The sequence below is a fragment of the Eulemur rufifrons genome, chromosome 4 (genome assembly GCF_041146395.1).
Source record: "Eulemur rufifrons isolate Redbay chromosome 4, OSU_ERuf_1, whole genome shotgun sequence".
NCBI classification, from domain to species: domain Eukaryota; kingdom Metazoa; phylum Chordata; class Mammalia; order Primates; family Lemuridae; genus Eulemur; species Eulemur rufifrons.
This window is the reverse complement of record NC_090986.1, coordinates 8094929-8117669: the sequence shown is the minus strand read 5'-3', so window position 1 is coordinate 8117669 and position 22741 is coordinate 8094929. Positions and strand designations below refer to the sequence as shown.

Below are 22741 nucleotides of genomic sequence, written 5' to 3'. Positions count from 1 at the left end.
ACTGTATCAAATTTTGCATATAGGATTTGTCTAAACATTTCTCTTATTCTTTTTTTGCAATTACATATTACTGTGGTTTTTTTTTTTTAAGGTATGTCCCCTGACGTACTGTGTGTTTTACCTGTGTATTCTAATTTTGGTTGTAATTGCAACTCTGTATATAAATTTAAATCAATGTGTGCTTTAATTAAAAAATTAATCAGCCAGATATCTCTCCTAAATTATATATGTGTCTATTTGTCTCTATAAATACGATCCAAACTTTGTTTATGGCTTATCTTGTATATTTCTTTACCTGGCTGATTTCAGTGGTTTTCCTATTATCCTGTCTAGGTGAGTAGTCATGGAAATATTCTTAATTTGATCATGTGTTTATTGACAAATGTATATTTTCTTTGGTGAGAGAAACACTTTTCAATTTGAAGGTGATTTTTGGAAAGCTTTATAATTATCTATTTTAGTTATCATTTTTTTTCTTTTTTGAGACAGTATTGCTCTGTTGCCCAGGCTAGAGTGCTGTGGCATCAGTCTAGCTCACAGCAACATCAAACTCCTGGGCTCGGGTAATCCTTCTGCCTCAGCCTCCCAAGTGGCTGGGACTACAGGCATGTGCCACCATTCCTGGCTAATTTTTTCTATATATTTTTAGTTGTCCAGCTAATTTCTTTCTATTTTTAGTAGAGACAGGGTCTCACTCTTGCTCAGGCTGGTATTGAACTCCTGACCTTGAGTGATCCTCCCGCCCTGGCCTCCCAGAGTGAGCCACTGCGCCCGGCCTATTTTAGTTATCATTTTTAAAAACTTTAATTGTGGTCAAAACACATAACATAAAATTTACCATCTTAAATCTTTTTAAGTATACATTTAAGTAAAGTTAAGTATATTTAAATTGCTATGCAAAAGACCTGTAGAACTTTTTACATCTTGCAAAGCTAAAACCCTACACCCATTAAGTAACAACTGCCAATTTTATAGCCTCTCCATCCCTTTACAAAACTCCATTCTACTTTCTATTTTTAAGAGTTTGATTCCATAAGATATCTTATATAAGTAGAATCATACGCTGTCTGTCTCTTAGTTAATGGGTTGTTTTAGTTAACATAATACTCTCAATAATTTATCCTTATAGAATGTGGAAAGATTTTCTTTTATAAGGGCAAATAATATTCCATTTTCTGTATATGCCACATTTTTTATCTAGTCATCAGTTGAGCAACAGCTGGTTTTCTTATGCTTTTTGGGTTTTGTGAATAATGCTGCAGTGAACATGGGTGCACCGATACCTCTTCTAGATTCTTCATTTTCATAGTGGCTGCATCATTTTTACCACGAATAGTTCAGAAGGGTTCCAGTTTGTCCTCATCCTCCACAAATTTTCTTTCATAGTGCCCATTCAAATGAACTTGAGGTGATTCTTTGTTGGGCAGTATGGACATCTTCACAATATTATAATAAGTCTTCTAACACTTGAAAAAGAGCCTAATCAAGAGTGTGTCATTTATTTTCTATTTGTTTATGGATTTTTCCAGTTTTCCTTCTGTTATTGATTTCTAGTTTCATTTCATTTTGATCATAAAGATTTGGTCTATAAGATTTTAATTTTTAAATGTTTGTAAAGAATTATTTTGTGGCCTAATTTGTGTTCTATTCAGGAGAATGTTTTATGAGCTCTTGAAAAGACAGTATATTTTGCTGTTGTTGTGTGGAGTATTCTCTATATGTGTATTAAGTATAATTGTTTTTTATTGCTTTTGAGTCCTCTGTCCCCTTTTAATGTGTCTTGCTTTATTCATTACTAAAAGTGCGGTACTGAAGTACCCTATTATTACATTTCTGTGTATTTCTAGCTTCAATTCTTTCAATGTTTGCTTCATATATTTGGAGACCTCAGTTTATATATAATATATATAAACACATAAAATATGTATAAATATATATGAAATATTTATTTACATATATATCTATAATGCTTGTTTATATAAATATATCAAGTATTTATATAAATATCTGAAATGTCTATTTATATATAAAAAATATATAGATTCCCAGTGAATGGCTGCTTATATTATTATTTAACATCTTTCTTTGTCTCTTTTGATGACAGTTTTTTCAAAACATTAATTAAGGAAGTACAAGTGTTTTGTTACATGAATATCTTGTATAATTTTTAAGTCAGGGATTTTGGTGTGTCCCTCACTAGAATAACGTTCAGTGTATCCAACAGGTAAGATTTTATCCCACACTCACCCTCCCATCCTCCTCCCTTCTTGGTTTCTCAAGTCCTTTATATCAGCTGTGCCCATGCGTATCTATCTATTAACTCCCACTTATTAGTGAGAACATATGATTGTCCATTTCTGAGAGACTTCACTTAGGACAGTGGTCTCTGGTTTCATCCAGCTTGCTGCAAATGATATTATTTCTTTCCTTTTTATGGCTGAGTAGTACTCCATGTTGTGTGTGTGTCTGTGTGTGTATGTATATATGTGTGCGTATGTTTATTTATATATATTTCTACACACATCACATTTTTTATCCACTAACGAATTAAAGGGAATTTAGCTTGATTTCACACCTTTGCAAGTCTGAATTGTCTTCTGAGTGCAGGTATCTTTTTGGTAAAATGACTTCATTTCCTTTGGTAGATACCAAGCAATTGGAGTGCTGGTTTAAATGAGGTCTTCATTTATTTCTTCGAGGAATCTCTACACTGTTTCCATAGAGGCTGTACTAATTTGCAGTCCCACCAACAGTGTATAAGTGTTCGTTTCTCTCTTCATCCACAACAGCATCTATTGTTTTTTGACTTTCTAATTATGTTGATTCTGATATGGGTAAGGTAGTATCTTATTGTAGTTTTTATTTGAACTTTCATGATGATTAGTGATGTTGAGCATTTTTTCATATGTTTGTTTGCCATTTCTCTCATTCTATAGCTTGCCTATTCACCCTGTTGATTATTTCCTTTGCTACACAGAAGCTTTTTAATTTAATTAAGTTCCATTTTCTTATTTTTGTTGTTGTGTATTTTCCTTTGGGATCTTAGTTATAAATTCTTTCCCTAGGCTGATGACTAAAAGAGTTTTTCCTGCATTTTCTTCTAGAATTCTTATGGTTTCATGCCTTCCATTTAGGTCATTAATACATCCTCAATTAATTTTTTTGTATATGGGGAGAGAGAGGGTTCTTGTTTCATTCTTTTGCATATGGCTATTCAATTTTTCCAGAATCATTACCTGATAGGGCTTCATTTCCCCACTGTATATTGTTGTTTGCTTTGTCAAAGATAACTTGGTTGTAGGTAGAATGTTTTTTAATTTCTGGGTTCTCTATTCTCTTCCATTGTTCTATGTCTCTACTTTTATACCAGTATCATGCTGTTTTGGTTACTATGGTCTTGCAGTATAATTTGAAGTCAGGTAATGTGACGCCTCCAGATTTGTTCTTTTTACTTAAGATTGCTTTGTCTATATGGGTTCTTTTTTGGTTTCACATGAAGTTTAGGATTATTTTTTCCAGATCTATGAAATGTGGTGTTGATATTTTGATGGGGATTGTGCTAAAGGTGTAAATCACTTTGGACAGTATGTACATTTTAATGTTGATTTTACCAATCCATGAGCAGGGGATTTGTGTCACCTGCAATTTATTTCCTCAGTGTTTTCTAGTTCTCCTTGTAGATAGAGATCTTTAATCTCCTTTGTTAAGTCTATTCCTAGGTACTTTATTTTTTCAGCTATTGTGAATAACATTGAGTCATTGATTTGACTCTCAGCTTGACTATTATGAATACATAGAAATGCTACTGTTTTGTGTGTACTGTTTTTGTAACCTGAGCCTTTTCTGAATTTATTTCTCATATCCAGGAGTCTTTTGGTTCAGTCTTTAGGGTTTTCTAGATACACGATCATATCATCAGTGAACAGGGATAGTTTGACCTCCTCTTTCCTGATTTGGATGCCCTTGATTTCTTTCTCTTGCCTAATTGTTTTGGTTAGGACTTCTAATACTATGTTTAGTGGAAGTGGTGACAGCAGGCACACTTGTCTTATTCCAGTTCTTAGGGGAAATGCTTTCAGTTTTTACCCATTCAGTATGTTGGCTGTGGGTTTTTCATCCATGGCTTTTATAATTTTGAAGTATGTTCCTTCAAAACCAAGTTTGGTCAGGTTTTTATCATGACAGTGTACTGGAATTTATAGAATGGTTTTTCTGCATCTATTGGGATGGTCTTTGTTTATGCTTCTGTTTTTGTGGTGACTTACATTTATTGATTTGCATATGTTAAATCAGCCTTGCATCCCTGGGATGAAACCCACGTGATCATGGTGGATTATCTTTTTACATGCTGTTGAATTTGGTTTGGTAGGATTTGTTGATGATTTTTGCATCTATGTTCATAAGTGATATTGGTCTGCCGTTTTCTTTTTTTGTGTGTATGCTTTCCTGGCTTTGGTATCACAGTGATACTGGCTTCATAGAGTGAGTTAGGGAGGATTCTGTCTTTCTCAGTGTTATGGAATAGTTTCTGTAAGACAGCTACCAGTTCTTCTTTATAGGTCTGGTAGAATTTGGCTGTGAATTTATCTGATTTTGGGATTTTTCTTGGCAGATTTTTTTATTACTGCTTCAGTCTCATTGCTCATTAATGGGCTGGTCAGAGTTTGTATTTTTTTTTCTGATTGGGTCTTGGAAGGTTAGATAAATTCCAAGAATTTATCCATTTTCTCTAGATTTTCTAGTTTGTTTACATAGAGGTTTCATAATATACATAAGTGATATTTTATATTTCTGAAGTATCAGTTGTAATGTCTTTTTTAAAAATTTCTGATCGAGGTTATTTGAGTCCTTTTTCTTCTATTTTTAGTTAATCTGGCTAGTGTTATAGAAATTTTATTTATCTTTTCAAAGAACTACCAGGTACAGTAGCTCACACCTATAATCCTAGGACTCTGGGAGGCTGAGGTGGGAGGATTTCTTGAGGTCAGCAGTTTGAGACAAGGCTTAGCAAGAGTGAGAGGTCATCTCTACAAACAAGAAAAGTAGCTGGTGTGGTGGCACTCCCCTATAGTCCTAGCTACTCAGGCAGCTGAGGCAGGAAGATTGCTTGAGTCCAGGAGTTTGAGGTTGCAGTGAACTATGATGATGTCACTGCACTTTAGCTGTGGGTGACAAAGTAAGACTCTGTCTCAACAAAAAAAAGAACAAATTTTTGCTTTCATTGATCTTTTGCATTGTTTCTTTGGTCTCCATTTTGTTTAGTTCTTCTCAGAGCTTTGTTATTTCTTTTCTTCTCTTGGCTTTGTGTTTGGTTTGTTCTTTTTCTAGTTCCTTGAGATGCGAAGTCAAGTTGTTAATTTTTGATCTTTTTGATGTAGACATTTAAGGCTATGACTTCCCCCTTAGGGCTGCTTTTTTTATGTCCCATAGATTTTGACTGTGTCCATTTTGTCACTGAGTTCAAGAAATCAATTTGCATTTTAATTTCATCATTGACCCAGGAATCATTCAGCAGCAGGTTGCTTAATTTCCTCAATTTGGTGTATATTTGAGTGTTTTTCTTGGAATTGGTTTCTAGTTTTAGTTTACAGTGGTCTGAGAAAATACATGGTATGATTTTCAATTTGTTTGAATTTCCTGAGACTTTTTTTGTGGCCCAAGATAGGATCAATTTTGGAAAATGTTTCCTATACTGATGATAAAAAAAAAAAAAAGTATGTTCAGTAGTTACTGAGTAGAATGTTTAGTAAATGTATGTTAGATTCATTTGTTCTAGAGTTCCATTTATTTCCAGTGTTGCTTTATTTATTTTCTATTTCAATGACATGTCCAGTTCTGTTGTGGAGTGTTGAAGTCTTTGACCTTTAATATGCTACCACTATCTATTTCTTTGCTTAAATGTAGAAGAATTTGCATTATAAAACTTGGATCTCGTTGTTAGGTTCATATATGTTTAGGATTGTTTTGTTTTCTTGTCGAATTGCTCCCTTCACCATTATATAATGGCCATATTTGTCTTTTTTTTTTTTACTATTGTTGATGTAAAATCTATTTTATCTGATAGGAGATTGTTTGGTTTTCATTTGTGTGGAATATTTTTGTCCATTCAATTACCTTGAGTCTGTATGAGTCCTTTTGTATTAGATGTGTTTCTTGGAGGCAGCAAATACTTGTGTTGTGTTTTTTCATCCATTCAGCCTATCTTTTAAGTGGGGCATTCAGACTGTTCATGTTGAGTGTTACTATTAATATGTGGGATGCTGTTTTTCTCAACATGTTGTATAATACATTATTGTTTTGTTTTCCTTCTTGTTCTGTTGTTTTATAACAGCTGTGGGCATTTTTTAATTGGTTGGTATCTATTGTGCTGTTTCAGGTATAATGTGCTTTTGAGCATTTCCTGTAGGGCGGGTCTAATAGTGACAAATTTCTTTAGTGTTTTCTTGTCTGGGAAAGGCTTTATTTCTCCTTCATTTATGAAATCTTTTTGAAAGCAGGGTACAAAATTCTTGGCTGACAGTTATTCTTTATAAGGAGACTAAAGATAGGATTCCATTCCTTTCTGGCTTGTAAGATTTATCTTGATAAGTCTGCTGTTGGTCTGATGGGTTTTCCTTTGTGAGTTACTTGATGTTTTTGCCTCCACGACGCACAGGAGTTCCTCCTTCATGTTGAGTTTGGCCCATGTAACACTATATGCTTTGGTGATTCCCTTTATACAGTGAATCTCCCAGGTATTTGTTCAGCTTCTTGTACTGGGATGTCTAAATCTCTAGAGAGACCAGGGATGTTTTCCTCAACTGTTCCCTCAAATAGTTTTTCCAAGGCTTGTGCTTTTTCCTCTTCAACCTCAGGAATGCCTAAGATTCTTATATATGGTATTTTGCAAAATCCTGTATTTCTTGTAAACTTTGTTCCTCTTGATTCTTTGTTCTTTATTTTTGACTGACTGTATTAATTTGTAAGAGTTGTTTTCTTCATCTAAAATTGTTTCTTCTGCTTTGTCTAGTCTATTCTTAAAGCTTTCCAGTGTGCTCTGTATTTCCTTAAATGAATTTTTTATTCCAAGAAGTTCTATTTGGCTTATTTTTAAATATATCTATGTCTTAGGTAATTTTTTCATTCATTTCCTGAATTGTTTTTCTGTTTTCTTTGAGTTGATTTTCCATTTTCTCTTGGATTTCATTGACCCTTAGAATTCATTTTCAGAATTCTTTATCTGTCTTTTCAGTATTTTCATTTTGCTTGAGATTCATTACCACAGACTTGGTGTGCTGCTTTGGGGGTGTCCTTTCATTGATTTTTTTTATACTTCTGGAGTTCTTGTGCTGATTTCTTTTCATCTGGAGCAGCTGTTGCTTCTTATTTTTGGATTTCTTTTGTTTTAATGAAGCTCTTGTCCTCATTCTTAAGGGTGTGTCTGTAGCATATTATGGATAAGGAATTTTGGCTTTGCTTGTGGTTGTTCTGATAGGGGTCTAGGTTATTGATGGACATAAGAACCTAGATAGATATCCTTAGTGTCGTGGTTTTCTCAATTTCTACTTATTTGTAGGTTGTAGCAGTGGTGCACTATCTGCATGGGCAGATTTCCTGTCTTTTGATGACAAGGGAAGATGGAAGTCTTTGAAATCTTTTCTCATTCCCCAGCCCTGTGATTTTCTTAGCAGGCTGAGTTTTATTGGGTTGTACAGTAGACTCTCTGAGACAGTAGGTGGTACTTATGGGTAAGAGTCAGCCACCTCCTGTATGATTGAATCAGTAAATGCTGGAATGGTCTGTACAAGTTGTCCTCCCTGTCAGGAAGTGGAGCTTGCAGGAAAGAGCCAGTTTCCATGGTGTTTTTCAGGGCCTGTGACCAGCTCTTGTCAATCAGGAAAAGCACTCTGATGTCCCACATGGTAGAGGGGGCCCTGGAGCTCCCAGGGCACTCCTTATTCTCCAGCACATTAGAGGTGAATGAAGGAGTGAGGCTGAATATTGCTGTGTTAGATGAGTGTGCATTCAGGCTCCACAGGGTGAGCATAAGAGAGCTGTCTTGACAGGGGTTGGGGTTCACCTCTCAGGTCACTGGGGAAAGACACCATGGAGGGACTGAAGCAGCCCCACCAAGCCAGAAAGCCTGCTTATGGGGATAGGGCTGTCTGGTTTTCACAGATGGGCTGTCAGAAGTAGGTTTTGTGCTTCTGTCTCCTCTCCTGCCCTATGGGTCTGCTTCCAGCATCTAGCCACAAGCAGCAGCCCAAACTAGCTGAGCTCACCAACAATGGCATTGCAGTCTTAGAGATTTCCTGCTCAAACTCCTGCCCCAGACCAAAAGCACAGCTTTCCTGTGGGGTCAGGGGTGCTTTGAAAGTGCACCACAGCTCAGATACACTGCATTTTCCTTTCAATTCTGCCCACGTGGGTTCCTTTGCCTCCCAAGATTAGTTCACAGATCTCTCCTCCATGTCCCTGAGCACCACAGTTGAGTCCTGGGAATATGGGATCCAGCCTGTGGGCCTGTCCCCTGGTCTGCTACATTTAATCCCTGACCATGCTGGGGAGATGCATGCTGATCCTGAGTTGTCCTTAAAGTGCTCAAGTATTCTTTATGTCTCTCTGCTTTGAGGTATGCCCTGCTGTGCCAGAGCAGCCAGGTAAGCTACACTGGGGAGGGCTGGCAGGGAGGAATCTCAGAATTTGAACTCCCCTTGGTCTGCTGCAGGTTTTTAAGAGGAAAGGTATGAGCCTCACTCTCTGTGGAAACTTCAGCGTAGTTGACATGCCAACAGAGGGGGAGCAGCTGCTCTTGAGAGCCCCAGCTCAATTGTCCCTTGGGGCATCCATGCTACGTAGGGGCACTGGGTTGGGGAGGGGAGGGGAAAGGCAAGAGTCTAAATGGAGGAGAGTTGCCATTCTGGTCCTCTTCGTCTTTGTCCCTGGAAGGCAGCCCATGCTGAATGTACAAGCTCTGGGATCACAGAGTTCCCTTAGTACCCACCAGCTCCCATGGCCACTGAAGTCTCGGCAGGAGTTGGGAAATGTTTGTGTGTGGACCAGTGACATAGAAACTGAAGGGTTGAAGCTCCTTAGGTGTAGTACAAATGCAGACAATGTGTGAAGAAGCAGGATAGTGCTCGCCATCTCAGCTTGGGTCTGTGGTAATGTGAGCAACCGTGAGGGGGCTGGCAGCCCAGTGCTTTCTTTTCAAGAACATCCCAGTTCACTTGGGCTTGTGAGGGTAGAAAAGCTCTCTAGCAGCTCAGGAGCTTGCGGACTAGCAGAGGTGTAAGGGAAGGAGAAACAAGAGCCCCACCTGCCTTTTCCGCAGGCCTCCAAGCTTCTCAGGGGTTCAACTATGCTGAAATCTTGTTCTGCAACTTCCTATGGAATTACCAGTATGTTCTGGAACTTTTCTCTCAGAATTACACCTGAGCTATGTTTTCTTTATCTAAAACGTTTTCTACTTTGGGAGATGATCTGGTGACCAATGTCTCTAGTCAGCCATCTTGTCCCAGCAATGTTCCTTGTTTTTAACTTGTCTAAGAATTAATTCTCCTTCAGTGGTCTTTCTTCAAGGTTACAGTGAGAACCAAAGTCCTGTTCATGGGTCTTAAGGGACTGCAAAATCTGACTGCTCTTCTGTTACTTTTCAGGACACGGAAATATCTGTGTATTTTTGATGAACTGTGAAACATTTTTAAAAAATTTTTCTTTTACATCACATCTGAAATGTATGTGTAAAGTGGGGATTGATACTGCTATTTGGTTCAGAAATCCCAGGAATACCACAAAGAGATGTGGTATATTTTCTGCTTTATGGTTTTCTATCTTGTAGAGATTATAAATGTGACTTTATAGAAATTCATATACAATAATTTTGTCAGAACACTAATTATCTCCCCAAATATAAGAAAGCTAATGTTATTTTACTTCAAAATTCTGTGTTTTTTTTTTTTAATGAACTATGTTAAGCAATTTCAACTCTATAAGCCTAAATTCATCAACTTCATTATAGTTTCAGGAACCTTCTCTACATTTCTTAAATATACTGTGTTTTTAGAGAGCTTACAACATTGCCGTGCGTATATTAAACTCCTACTTGTTTCCTTTTTTTATTTTTGGAGATAGGGTATAGTGGCATCATCATAGCTCACTGCAACCTCAAACTCCTGAAATCTTCCTGCCTCAGCCTCCCAAGTAGTTGAGACTATGGGTGCACACCACCGTGCCTTGCTAGTTTTTCTTCTTTGTTGTAGAGACAGGGTCTTGCTTTTGCTTAGGATGGTCTTGAACTCCTGACCTGAAGCAATCCTCCCACCTTGGCCTCCCAGAGTGCTATGATTACAGCATGAGCCACCATGTCCAACCTACCTTATTTTTAAATAATTGTCATTTTATCATTTTTTCTTACTTACTTTGAAGTTTACCAAACTATGTCATACTATAGTTACTATGCCATACTATATACTATAGACATAGTTACTATGTCATACACACAGACACACACACATACACACACATGCATATGTGTAACATTTTTACACATAAAATTTGTATAAGTATATAATTGTGTATTATGTAATGATTTGATACATGTATACATTATGAAATGATTAATAAAATCATATTAATGAACATATCTATCATTGCACACTTTTTTTTATAGTAGTGAGAACACTTAAGGTCTACTGTCTTAGCAGATTTTAGGATACAAAACATTATTATTAACTAAAGTCATGGTGATATGCATTAGGTCTCCAAAACTTATTCATCGTATAACTGAAAGTTTGTATCCTTTGAACAACATTTGTCCATTTTCCCCATCCCAGGCCCTGACAACCAACTTTGTACTCTTTCCTTCTTATGAGTTCAGCCTTTTTAAAAAGATTCCCCATATAAGTGAGATCATGCAGTATTTGTCTTTCTGTGCCTGGCTTATTTCAGTTAGTGTAATGTCCTCCAGGTCCATCTATGTTGTTGAAATGGCTGCATAATATGTTTATGGCTGAATAACATTCTATTGTATGTATACTTTATTTTCTTTATCCATTCAGTATTTACAAACATTTAGGTTGTTTTCCTATCTCGTCAATTGTGGATAATATTGCAATGAACATGGATACAGATATTTCTTTAAGATTGTGATTTTATTTCCTTTGGTTATATACACAGAAGTGGGATTGCTGGATTGTATGATAGTATTAATATTTTACTGTTTAAAGAATTTCCATACTGGTTTTCCTAATGACTCTACCAATTTACAACTCAGTAATAGTGTACAGGATTTCTTTTTCTTCACATCTTTTTCAAAACTTGTTACCTCCTCTTTTTGATATTAGTCATTCGAACATGTATGAAGTGATACCTCATCAGGTTTTTTATTTTTAATTGCTTCATGATTGGTGATGTTGAGCATCTTTTTGTATACCTATTGATCATTGGTATGTTTTCATTGGGGAAGGAACTTTTCAGTCTTTTGCCTATATTTCAATTGGGTTATTACTATTATTATTTTTGCCTTTGATCTGTATGAGGTTTTAAAACATTTTGAATATTAACATCCTATCACACATATGGTTTGAAAATGTGTTCTCCCGTTCTGTACATTTTATTATTGTTTTCTTGCTATATAAAAACTTTTTAGTTTAGTGTAGTCCAACTTGTTTATATCTGCTTTTGTTGTCATATGTTTGGTGTCATATCCAAAAAATCCTTTGTCGATGTCAATATAAAGTAGATTTTTCATGTTTTCTTTCATGATTTTTAAGAATTCACATCTTATATGAGAGTCTTCTTTTTGAATTAATTTGGGGGTATGGTGTATAAACAAATTATCTAATTTTGTTGTTTTGCTTGTGAGTATCCAGTTTTCCTAGCTCCAAGTATTGAAGAAACTATATTTTTGATTTGTGTATTCTTGGGTCAAGGGTTAGTTGGTCTTGTATGCGTGGATTTATTTCTGTGCTCTCTATTCTGTTCTACTGGTTTTGTGTCATTTTTTGATATACCATCCTGTTTTTATCACTATACTTTTGAAGTATACTTTGAAATCAGAAAGCATCATGCCCCCAGTTTTGTTATTCTTCCTCAAGATTATTTTGCATGTTAAAAGTCTGTTGTAGTTCCATAAAACTTTTAGATTGTATTTTTTTGTTACTGTGAAAAAATGCCATTCAAATTTTAAGGGAAGTTCATTGAATCTATATATCACTTTGGATAATACAGCACTTTAACAGTATTTTTTCTTCCAACTCATAAACATGGAAAATCTTTACATTCATTTGTGTCTTCTTCAGTTTTCCTTCATCAACATCTTAATTTTTCAGTGTATATCTCTTTCATCTCCTTGGTACAATTTATTGATAAAAATGTATTATTTTAATTTTGTCAAAAATGAGTTTTTGTTATTCCTTTATTATTGATTAGTTTCTTGTTAGTGTATGGAAATACAACTGATATTTGTGTATTAATTTAACATTCTGCTAATTTACTTAGTAAATGTTTTTAGTTTGTACAGTTTTTTGTTGTATTCTTTAGGGTTTTTTATATATAAGACCATGTCATCTACAACAGTGACAGTTTTACTTCTTTCTTTTTTCTATTTGGATGGCTTTTTAAAAATTTTCTTGCCTAATATTTCTCCCTAGGACTTATAATCATATCATAAAATAAAAGCATTGAAAATGGGCACAATATAGCCTTGCATTGGTGTCTGTGCATCCAAAGGAGCAAACACCTCTTCTAGTTCTTATAAAGCAGTTTTTGCAGTTAAAGTTTTTTCCTTCTTAGGTCCATGGGCTGATGCGTTCTCTTCTGGGTTTGCAAAGAGTGGTTATATTTGGCTTAAAACATTGCTTCTTGGTCTCACCTGAGGTCTCCATTTAATGGACCTGTTACCAGTGGCTTGGATGGTTGTCAATTCTATCTTACTTGTGGACAGACTCAATTGCCTTCAGGACTTTAATCTGTATAGCCGGAACTTGCAGTTGGGTCTGCATATGGTGGGCCTGATATCAAGTGTATGTATGAGTGTGGCTCCCACTGAATATGAGAGAGTTTTTCCCCAGGTCATTGTGTATGTTGCTAGGTAGGAAGAACTAGTTATGGACTGTGGATAAGAGGACTGTAACTGAGTCACATAACTGCTTCAGAGGACCACAGTGAGTGCCAAAGTCTGAAGGCTTGTCTGCATGACCACAAATGAGCATCTTTCAGGTCTCTGGATAGGAATGATCACTCCTGGACCATGGCTGAGAGGAGTTGAAGTCATCTGCATAGTCACTTCAAAATTATCAGTGGTACCAAGTTGACTGAGTCATTTTTCTGGTCTGCAGCCAAGACTAGTTTTCCTCAGGTTTACCACCAGAATGAGGTTCTGCCTTTCTCAAAATGATTCTCCTTGTGCTTGGGCTTTAGCAGAGTTTTACAACCCCCTCCATTGCATATGTCCCTCCCCACCCAAAGCTCTCATAAAGGCACTTATTTTTTTTTTTTTTTATTTTTTTTTATTTTTATTTTTTTTTGTTGAGACACAGTCTCACTTTGTTGCCCAGGCTAGAGTGAGTGCCGTAGCATCAGCCTAGCTCACAGCAACCTCAGACTCCTCGGCTTAAGCGATCCTATTGCCTCAGCCTCCCGAGTAGCTGGGACTACAGGCATGCGCCACTATGCCCGGCTAATTTTTTTCTATATAGATTTTTAGTTGTCCATATAATGTCTTTCTATTTTTAGTAGAGACGGGGTCTCGCTCAGGCTGGTATCGAACTCCTGACCTTGAGCAATCCACCCGCCTCGGCCTCCCAGAGTGCTAGGATTACAGGCGTGAGCCACCGCGCCCAGCCAAAGGCACTTATTTTTTGAGATGAGGTCCCACTATGTCACCCAGGCTGGTCTCAAAGTGTTGGACTGAAGTAATCTTCCTGCCTCGGTCTCCTAGTATTTGGGATTACTGGCTTGAGCCACTATGCCTGGCTCTCATAAATGGACTTTTTTTCATGGATGACTGCAAATTTTTTTTTCCTGTGAGGGGATATATAAGCAGGAAACTTCCTATTCTTCCATCATGTTTGTGTCACTCTCACTATACATTTTCACTTTCTATTTTGTTCTTTTTTTTTTTGAGACAAAGTCTCGCTTTGTTGTCTGGGCTAGAGTGAGTGCCGTGGCGTCAACCTAGCTCACAGCAACCTCAAACTCCTGGGCTTAAGCGATCCTACTGTCTCAGCCTCCCGAGTAGCTGGGACGACAGGCATGCGCCACAATGCCCGGCTAGTTTTTTCTATATATATTTTAGTTGGCCAGATAATTTCTTCTATTTTTAGTAGAGACAGGGTCTCGCTTTTGCTCAGGCTGGTCTCGAACTCCTGACCTTGAGCGATCCACCTGCTTCTGCCTCCCAGAGTGCTAGGATTACAGGCGTGAGCCACCGCGCCCGGCCCTATTTTGTTCTATATCAAATTTTGAATATAGCATTTTGTCTAAACCTTTCCTTTGTTCTTATCTTGAAATTATGTGTTACTGTTTCCTTTTTCAGGTATATTTCTTGACATCAGTTTATTGTGTTTTACCTATGGTTTATAATTTTGGATGAAATTACAACTCTGTGTTTGTGTGTTTTTGTGTGTGTTTGGGTGTGTGTAAAGTCAATGTGTGGCTTAATTAAAATATGAATCAGCCATATATCTATTCTAAATTATATATGTGTATATTTTTGTCTGTAAAGAAAACCCAAACTTTGTTTTTGGATTATCTTGTACATTTCTTTACCTGGGTGATTTTCAATGGTTTTCTTTTATCCTGTCTAGGTGAGTAGTCATGGAAATAGTCTTAATTTTATTATGTGTTTATTGATGGATCTATATTTTCTTTGTGTGAGATACATACTTTTGTATTTGAAGGTAATTTTTTTACAAGGTTTATAATTATCTATTTTAGTTATCCTGTTCAAAAAATTTAATTGTGGTCAAAACACATATAATTTACCATCTTAAAACTTTTTTAAGTATACATTCAAGTAGTGCTAAGTAAATTTAAATTGCTATGCACAAGACCTCCGAAACTTTTACATCTTGCAAAACTAAAACTCTATACCTGTTAAGTAACAACTGCCAATTTTACCCTCTCTCCAGCCCTTGACAAACTCCATTCTAATATCTATTTCTATGAGTTTTACTACTTTATTTCATATAAATGAAATCAAACTGTCTTTCACTTTGGTACTGGGTTGTTTCAGTTAAAATAATATTCTCAAGGTTTATTCTTATCATAGAATGTGGCATAGTTTTTTTCAAGGGTAAATAATATTCCATTGTCTTTATATGCCTCATTTTTAATCTCTTCATCAGTTAAGTGATATCTGGTTTTATTATATATGTGGCTTTTGTGAATAATGCTGCAATGAACATCAGGGCATAAATATCTCTTCTAGATTTTGTATTGCATACTTTGAGTACATACCCAGAAGTGGAATTGATGGATGATATAATTCCATTTTTAACATTTCAGGAACTTTCCTGCTATTTTCATAGTGTGAATCATTTTCACCACCAACAGTTTCAATTCCTCCATGTGCTCTACAAACTTTTCTTTATAATGTCTATCTAATGAGTGACAAGTAATATTTCATTGGGCACTATGGATATCTTCACAATATTAAGTCTTCCAACACTTGAACAAGAGCATATTTGACTGTGTCATTTAATTTCCATTTGTTTGTGGATTTACCCATTTTCCTTCTGTAATTGATGTCAGTTTCATTCCATTTTGATCATAAATAATAGTCCATAAGATTTTAATTTCTAATAGTTTGTAAAGAATTGTTTTGTGGTCTAATGTGTGGTCTATCCAGGTGAATGTTTTATGAGCTATTGAGAAGGTTGTTTATTCTGCTGCTGTTGTGTGGAGTGTTCTCTATATGTCTATTAAGTATCATTGTTTTGTAACACTTTTATTTCTCTGTTGTTTTATTAACATGTTTTGCTTTATCATTTATTAGTAAAAGTTGGGTATTGAGGTGTCCTACTATTATATGGCTGTGCATTTCTTGAATCAATTCTGTCAAGGTTTGCTTTATATATTTGGGAACCCTGATTTTATGTGTGTGTGTGTGTGTGTATGTATTCATTTATATTTAAATATAAAAATATTTATAAGCAAAATATTTATATATATAAATAAATCGTAGGTGCCTAGTGAATGAATACTTATTACTTAATATCTTTCTTTCTGTTGTGATGACAGTTTTGACTTAAAATACATTTTATGAAATAAAGTATATTTCATATTTCATATATTTCATATTTTATTGTAGTTGTCATGGAGATTACATAGAAATCTCCTATAGGTACAATAATATATTTTAAACTTGTAAGCAACAACTTATCTTTAGCTGTCTACAGAAATTCTTTCTCATTACATCTACCCTCAACTATAGGGTTTTTTTATTTTTTATTTTTTCTGAGACAGTCTCACTCTGTGACCCTAGCCAGAGGTCAGTGACATTATTGTAAATCACTGCAACCTCAACTCCTGGACTCAGGTGATCCTCCTGCCTCACCCTCTCCAGTCACTGGGATTACAGGTACATGCCACAGCACCCAGCTAATTGTTCTATTTTTAGTAGATATAGGGTCTTGCTCTTGCTCTTGCTCAGGCTGGTGTTAAACTTAATGAACTCAATCCATCCTCCTGCCTTGTGGCCACCCAGAGTGCTAGGATTATGGGCATGAGCCACCATGCTTGGCTAACTTTAGGTTATTGATGTCTCCAATTATATCTTATACTATATATCCAATAACAGATATTTCTGATTCTTTTTATGCTTTTGTCTTTTAAATTTTAGAGCATATCAAATGTGTTTTCTGCACCATCATTATAATACTGCAAAGTTTTATTTAGGTGTACTTTCATATCTTTCCCAGAGAGTTTTTTTTATTTTTATATACTTTTGTGTTGTTTTCTAGCATCATTTTATTTTCAATAAAAGGGGCTTTCTGGTATTTTTTTAGGGTAGGTCTAGTGTTGACAGACATTTTCAGCATCTGATATTGTTGGTAAGTATTTCCTACATTTAGAAAGACAATTTTGCTGGATATAGTATTTTACTTCGAAGGTTTTGTTCTTTCGGCACTTTGACTATATCACTCAACTCTTTTATGGCATTCAAGGTTGCTGTTGATAAATCCACTGGTAATCTCATAGAAACATGTTTATGTCTGATACATCACTTTTTTCTTGGTGCTTTCAAGATTCTTTTCCTGTTCATGACTTTTAAAACTTTTCTTATAATCTGTCATGTTATGGGTCTTTTTACTTATCCCAGTTGAAGTTTGTTGAGCTTCATGATTTTTTTCGTTTGCTTTTTACATTTGAAAATATCATAGTCATTTCTTTTTGTATCTTCAGGTCCAGAATTGTTTTCTTTTATACTTTTAATCTTTTTGTTGATATTTTCATTTTCCTGATTTTCATTTTTTTCAGGCAGTTGATATACTTCCATTTCTTAATGATTGATTTCTGATTATTTGTTTTGTTTCTTTTATTGGGTTAGGTTATCCTGATTCTTGGTATATGTAGTAATTTTTGGTTGATATTTAGGGACTCAGGAAAAAGCCACCAATCACAATCTTTATAAAGTGGCTTAGTTCTGGGGGATTCTGACACCAGTTGGCTGTGTTAGAGATTATGGAAGCTGTCAAATCTGTTCTCAGGACATTTTTTTCTGTAGAATTATTTATTTTCCAGATAAAAAGATATTTTCATGTTTCTTCTTAAGAGCTTGTAATCACTTACTACACATGTTTTTTGTCTTTGGTACTGAAGTGTCTCTGCTGCTGTAACAGTTACTTTCCTTTGCTTTCACTAAACCCTGTCTGTCTTCCAAAGTATAGCACCGTTGCTTTCAGGACTCTGTGAATGGGAGACAGAAACTAGTTTTTGGAAAGGCCTCCAAAAGCTAAAAGGAGATGTACATGTGCCTCTACTTTCTTTCTATTTTTTTGAGAAGCCAGGAGTTTTAGTTCAATTCTATATGCACAATGTGGTATTAAGGAAATGGAAAGATTGTGGTGGGTTAATGTAACAATTTTTTCCCCTTTTATGTGGCTCTTGTGAAATTGTTCTCTCTCAAGGTGCTGTAAACACTTAACTGGTTTCAGAATTTTCACAAAGGCAATTTGGGCAATATATTTTTATTAAGTGTATATATAAGTTTGGAGGAATTTGGGCCAAAGGTATTTTATTATGCCATCTTGCTAATATGTTTGATATAATTTTGTATGTTAAATTTATAATATATATTCATCTGAATCTGAAAAACTAAGTATAATAAGTTTTCATTTTTATTTCTTTCAGTTATATCTCCTTGCTATAATCAAGACCATTTGCCAGAGCCGAGAATAGAAGATTCATTCCAAAAAGTGATATTGAGAAGTTATGGAAGATGTGGGTTTGAGAATTTAACCTTAAGGAAAGACTGGGAAAGTGAGGGTTACTGTAAGGATCAGAAAAGTGGTTACAGTGGATTTAACCAATATGCAACAACTACCCATTGCAAAATCCTCCAATATAATAATTTTTTGAAAGTCTTTAGGAAATTGTCAAATCTAAGTAGACATAATATAAGGCATACTGTTGAGAAACCTTCCAAATTGAAGGAATGTGATAAGGCCTTTAACCTATGCTCAAACTTTACTGAACATAAAAGAATTCATACTGGAGAGAAATATTACAAATGTGAAGAATGTGGCAAAGCATTTATCCAAAAATCAAACCTTTCTAGTCATAAGAGAATTCATACTGGAGAGAAACCCTACAAATGTGAAGAATGTGGCAAAGCCTTTACCCAGCGCTCACACCTCACTGTACATAAGAGAGTGCATACTGGAGAGAAACTCCACAAATGTGAAGAATGTGGCAAAGCATTTAAGCACAAATCAAGCCTTTCTAATCATAAGAGAAATCATACTGGAGAGAAACCCTACAAATGTGAAGAATGTGGCAAAGCCTTTACCCAGTCCTCACACTTTACTGTACATAAGAGAATTCATACTGGAGAGAAACCCTACAAATGTGAAGAATGTGGCAAAGCTTTTTCCCAGTACTCAAACCGCACTGTACATAAGAGAGTGCATACTGGAGAGAAACCCTACAAATGTGAGGAATGTAGCAAAGCCTTTAGCTGTTACTCACATCTTAGTATACATAAAAGATTTCATACTGAAGAGAAACCCTACAAATGTGAAGAATGTGGCAATGTCTTTAAATATTCCTCAGGCCTTATTCGTCATAAGAAAATCCATACTGCAGAGAAACCCTACAAGTGTGAAGAATGTGGCAAAGCCTTTACCCAGTACTTACGCCTCACTAAACATAAGAGAATTCATACTGGAGGGAAACTCTACAAATGTGAAGAATGTGGCAGTGTCTTTAATTATGCCTCAAGTCTTTTTTATCATAAGAAAATCCATACTGGAGAGAAACCCTACAAATATAAGGAATGTGGCAAAGCCTTTAGGCGTTACTCACATCTTAGTACACATACAAGAATTCATACTGGAGAGAAACCCTACAAATGTGAAGAATGTAATAAAGCCTTTAAACGGAAGTCATACCTGACTGACCATAAGAGAATTCATACAGGAGAGAAACCCTACAAATGTGAAGAATGTGGCAAAGCTTTTACCCAGTACCAACGTCTAAATGTACATAAGAGAGTTCATACTGCAGAGAAACCCCACAAATGTGTAGAATGTGGCAAAGTCTTTAAATATTTGTCAAGCCTATTTAGTCATAAGAGAATGCATATTCGAGAGAAACCCTACAAATGTGAAGAATGTGGCAAAGCCTTTATCTGGCGCTGTCAACTTATTATGCATGAGAGAATTCATATATGAGGAAAATCCTATGAATGTAAAAATGTGGAAATGCCATTAGTAACTGCTCACATATTCCTTGACATCAGAGAGTTTATACTGGATAGAAATGGTATAAATGTAATAATTGCTGAAATACCTTTCACAAAATAAAAGCCTTAGAATGTATCAGAACATTAATGCAGAAAAATACTATTATAACTATAAAGAGTGAAACCACAAGAATTCTAGAAGAAAATGTTGGATAAAACTCTTATAGACATCATTCTCGGCAAAGAATTTATGAAAAAGATGCCAAAAGCAATCACAGCGCCAATAAAAATAAATAAATGGGACCCGATAAAATCAAATAGCTCTGCACAGGCAAGGAAACAATCATTAGAGGAAATAGGTTAACCTACAGAATGGGAGAAACTGTTTGCATGCTACACATCCAACAAAGGGCTTCTAACTAGAATCTACACAGAACTTAGGCAAATCATCAAGAAAAAAATCAAACAACTCCATTAAAAAGTATTCAAAAGACTTGAACTGAAACTTGTCAAAAGAAGATAGACTAATGGCCAAGAAACATGAAAAAATGCTCAGCATCTCTAATCATCAGGGAAATGCAAATCAAAACCAAATGAGATATCACTTAACTCCAGTGAGAAGGCTTTTATCAAAAAGTCCCAAAACAACAAATGTTGGCATGGATGCTGAGAGAGAGCACCACTCATACACTGCTGATAGTACTGCAAACTATTTCAACCTGCAAAGGTGATATGGAGATACCTTAAAGAGCTAAAATTAGAACTACAATTTCATTCAGCCATCCCACCACCATATGTTTACCCAGAGGAAAAAAAGACATTTTGTAAAAAAGACATCTGCAATTGAATGAGCATTGCAGCACAATTTATAATTGCAAAGATGTTGAAACAACCCAAGTGCTCAACAATACATGAGTGGATTTATAAATGTGGTAGAGGTATACCAGGGAGTACTACCCAGCTTAAAAAAATGGTGAACTACAATAGCAAAGATGTGGAAACAACCCAAATGCCCATCAATACATGATTGGATTAGTAAGCTGTGGTATATGTATACCATGGAATATTACTCAGCTATAAGGAATGATGAAGATACGACATCTCTATGGTTCTCCTGGAGAGAGTTGGAACCCATTATATTAAGTGAAGTATCCCAAGAATGGAAAAACAAGCATCACATGTACTCACCAGAAAATTGGTTTCCCTGATCATCACCTAAATACAAATCTGGGAATGACACCAATTGGACATCAGACTGAGGTGGGGGGTGGGGGAGGGGATGGGGGTATGCCTACACAATGAGTGCATTACACACCGTTTGGGGAGTGGTAACACTTGAAGGTGCTGACTCGGGAAAGGGGGGGTGGGGAAAAAAATATGAAACTATTGTTTTTAACTTGCACTGTTCACTTAATAATTTATCATGAATATTTCCCATATTATTTCATATCATTGTACAAGAAATAATGTATACATTATGAGGACATACTGTATCTAACAAGATATACTGTTAGACTCTTTGATTCTGTAAAACTAAATTGAAAAAAAATATATATATAATAAAAAAAAAAAAAATGGTGAACTAATACCTCTTTTATTAACCTGTATGGAATTAGAGCCTGTTCTTCTAAATGAAGTATCACAAGAATCGAAAAACAAACACCACGTGTACTGTCCATTAAACTGGTACTAATCAAGCAACACTTATGTGCATAAATGGTCATAACATTCACTGGGGATCTGGTAGGTGGTGGGGAGAAGGGAATGGGCAAACTCACACCTAACGGGTGTGGTGCATGCTTTCTTGGGGATGGACATGCCTGTAGCTTTGACTCAGGTGGTGCAAAGGGAATTTATATGACCAAAGCAGTTGTACTCCTATAATATTCTGAGATTTAAACATAAACAAATAAAAGAAGGAAAAAAAGTCACCAAGGTACTAACACTTTCAGAGGATTGATTATGGAGAATAATCCAAAGTTAAAATATGTAAGTTTTTTGTAGGTTTTAATAGAGCAAGAGGTTAATTTTTGGTGAGTTATAATTACAATTAAAGTATTTTTTGTTGAAATAAATTGATTTTTTAAAAAATTAAATATTGGTATAATTGAACACTCAAATTACTTGATGCTATGTTTTCATTTCTAGTGTTTCTATGAAAACATATGCTCAGTTTTTGCTCCATCAAAGATATGAAAGTTCTTTCTAAATTAGGTGGGCATTATTTATATACTCTTCCAAATAAAATTAGGGACACGAAATTTAAGATGCATGAAGAAAATGTAAATGGAAAGGGACTTTGTGAGGAAGTTAGAACAATATTGTAAGTAATGTGTGATGTGAGATTTAAGGGCACTATTATGAGAGGCATTTTGAATTTTACAAGTAATTTTTTAATACCAATTACATATTAAGGTAATAAAATACAGTGGATTTTGAAATGCTGTTTAAAGACTATGTATACTTCATTTATTTTAATAAAACAAAATCGTTTTAATGTGTTCAGTGTTGTACATCGAGTGAAATGTTATGCCACCAGCATTAACCTATCCCATCTTTTTCAAAGTTGTAGGTAACATATGGTAACAATATGCTATTGGGTAGCATAATGGAACATTACATCACTGGTCATCTTTCTTCCCCGCCCCCAGAAGTTCCAAACTTCAATTAATTTCATGGATATTGTTTCCATAGTTTATATTTTTATTCTTTCTGCAACTAAAGGATTATTATGATGGATATAATGAAGGCTGCATAGAAATACCAAACTATGCATTTCTGAATAATGAATGATTATTTACAAATTTTCACTCTACAGTTTCTTTTGAAGCTGCAACCTTTTTGTTCTACATT

The 22741-nt window shown here is 35.4% G+C and overlaps 1 protein-coding gene across 1 annotated transcript; it reads left to right on the top strand.

Annotated features, from left to right (window-relative positions):
- The first annotated feature begins 7898 nt into the window (after positions 1-7898).
- LOC138382407 (zinc finger protein 708-like) lies at positions 7899-19877 on the top strand. Its single transcript, XM_069466922.1, has 3 exons — positions 7899-8018; positions 18639-19333; positions 19406-19877. Exons 1-3 carry the CDS (start codon positions 7899-7901, stop codon positions 19875-19877), a joined length of 1287 nt encoding a protein of 428 aa, XP_069323023.1.
- Positions 19878-22741: the final 2864 nt, after the last annotated feature.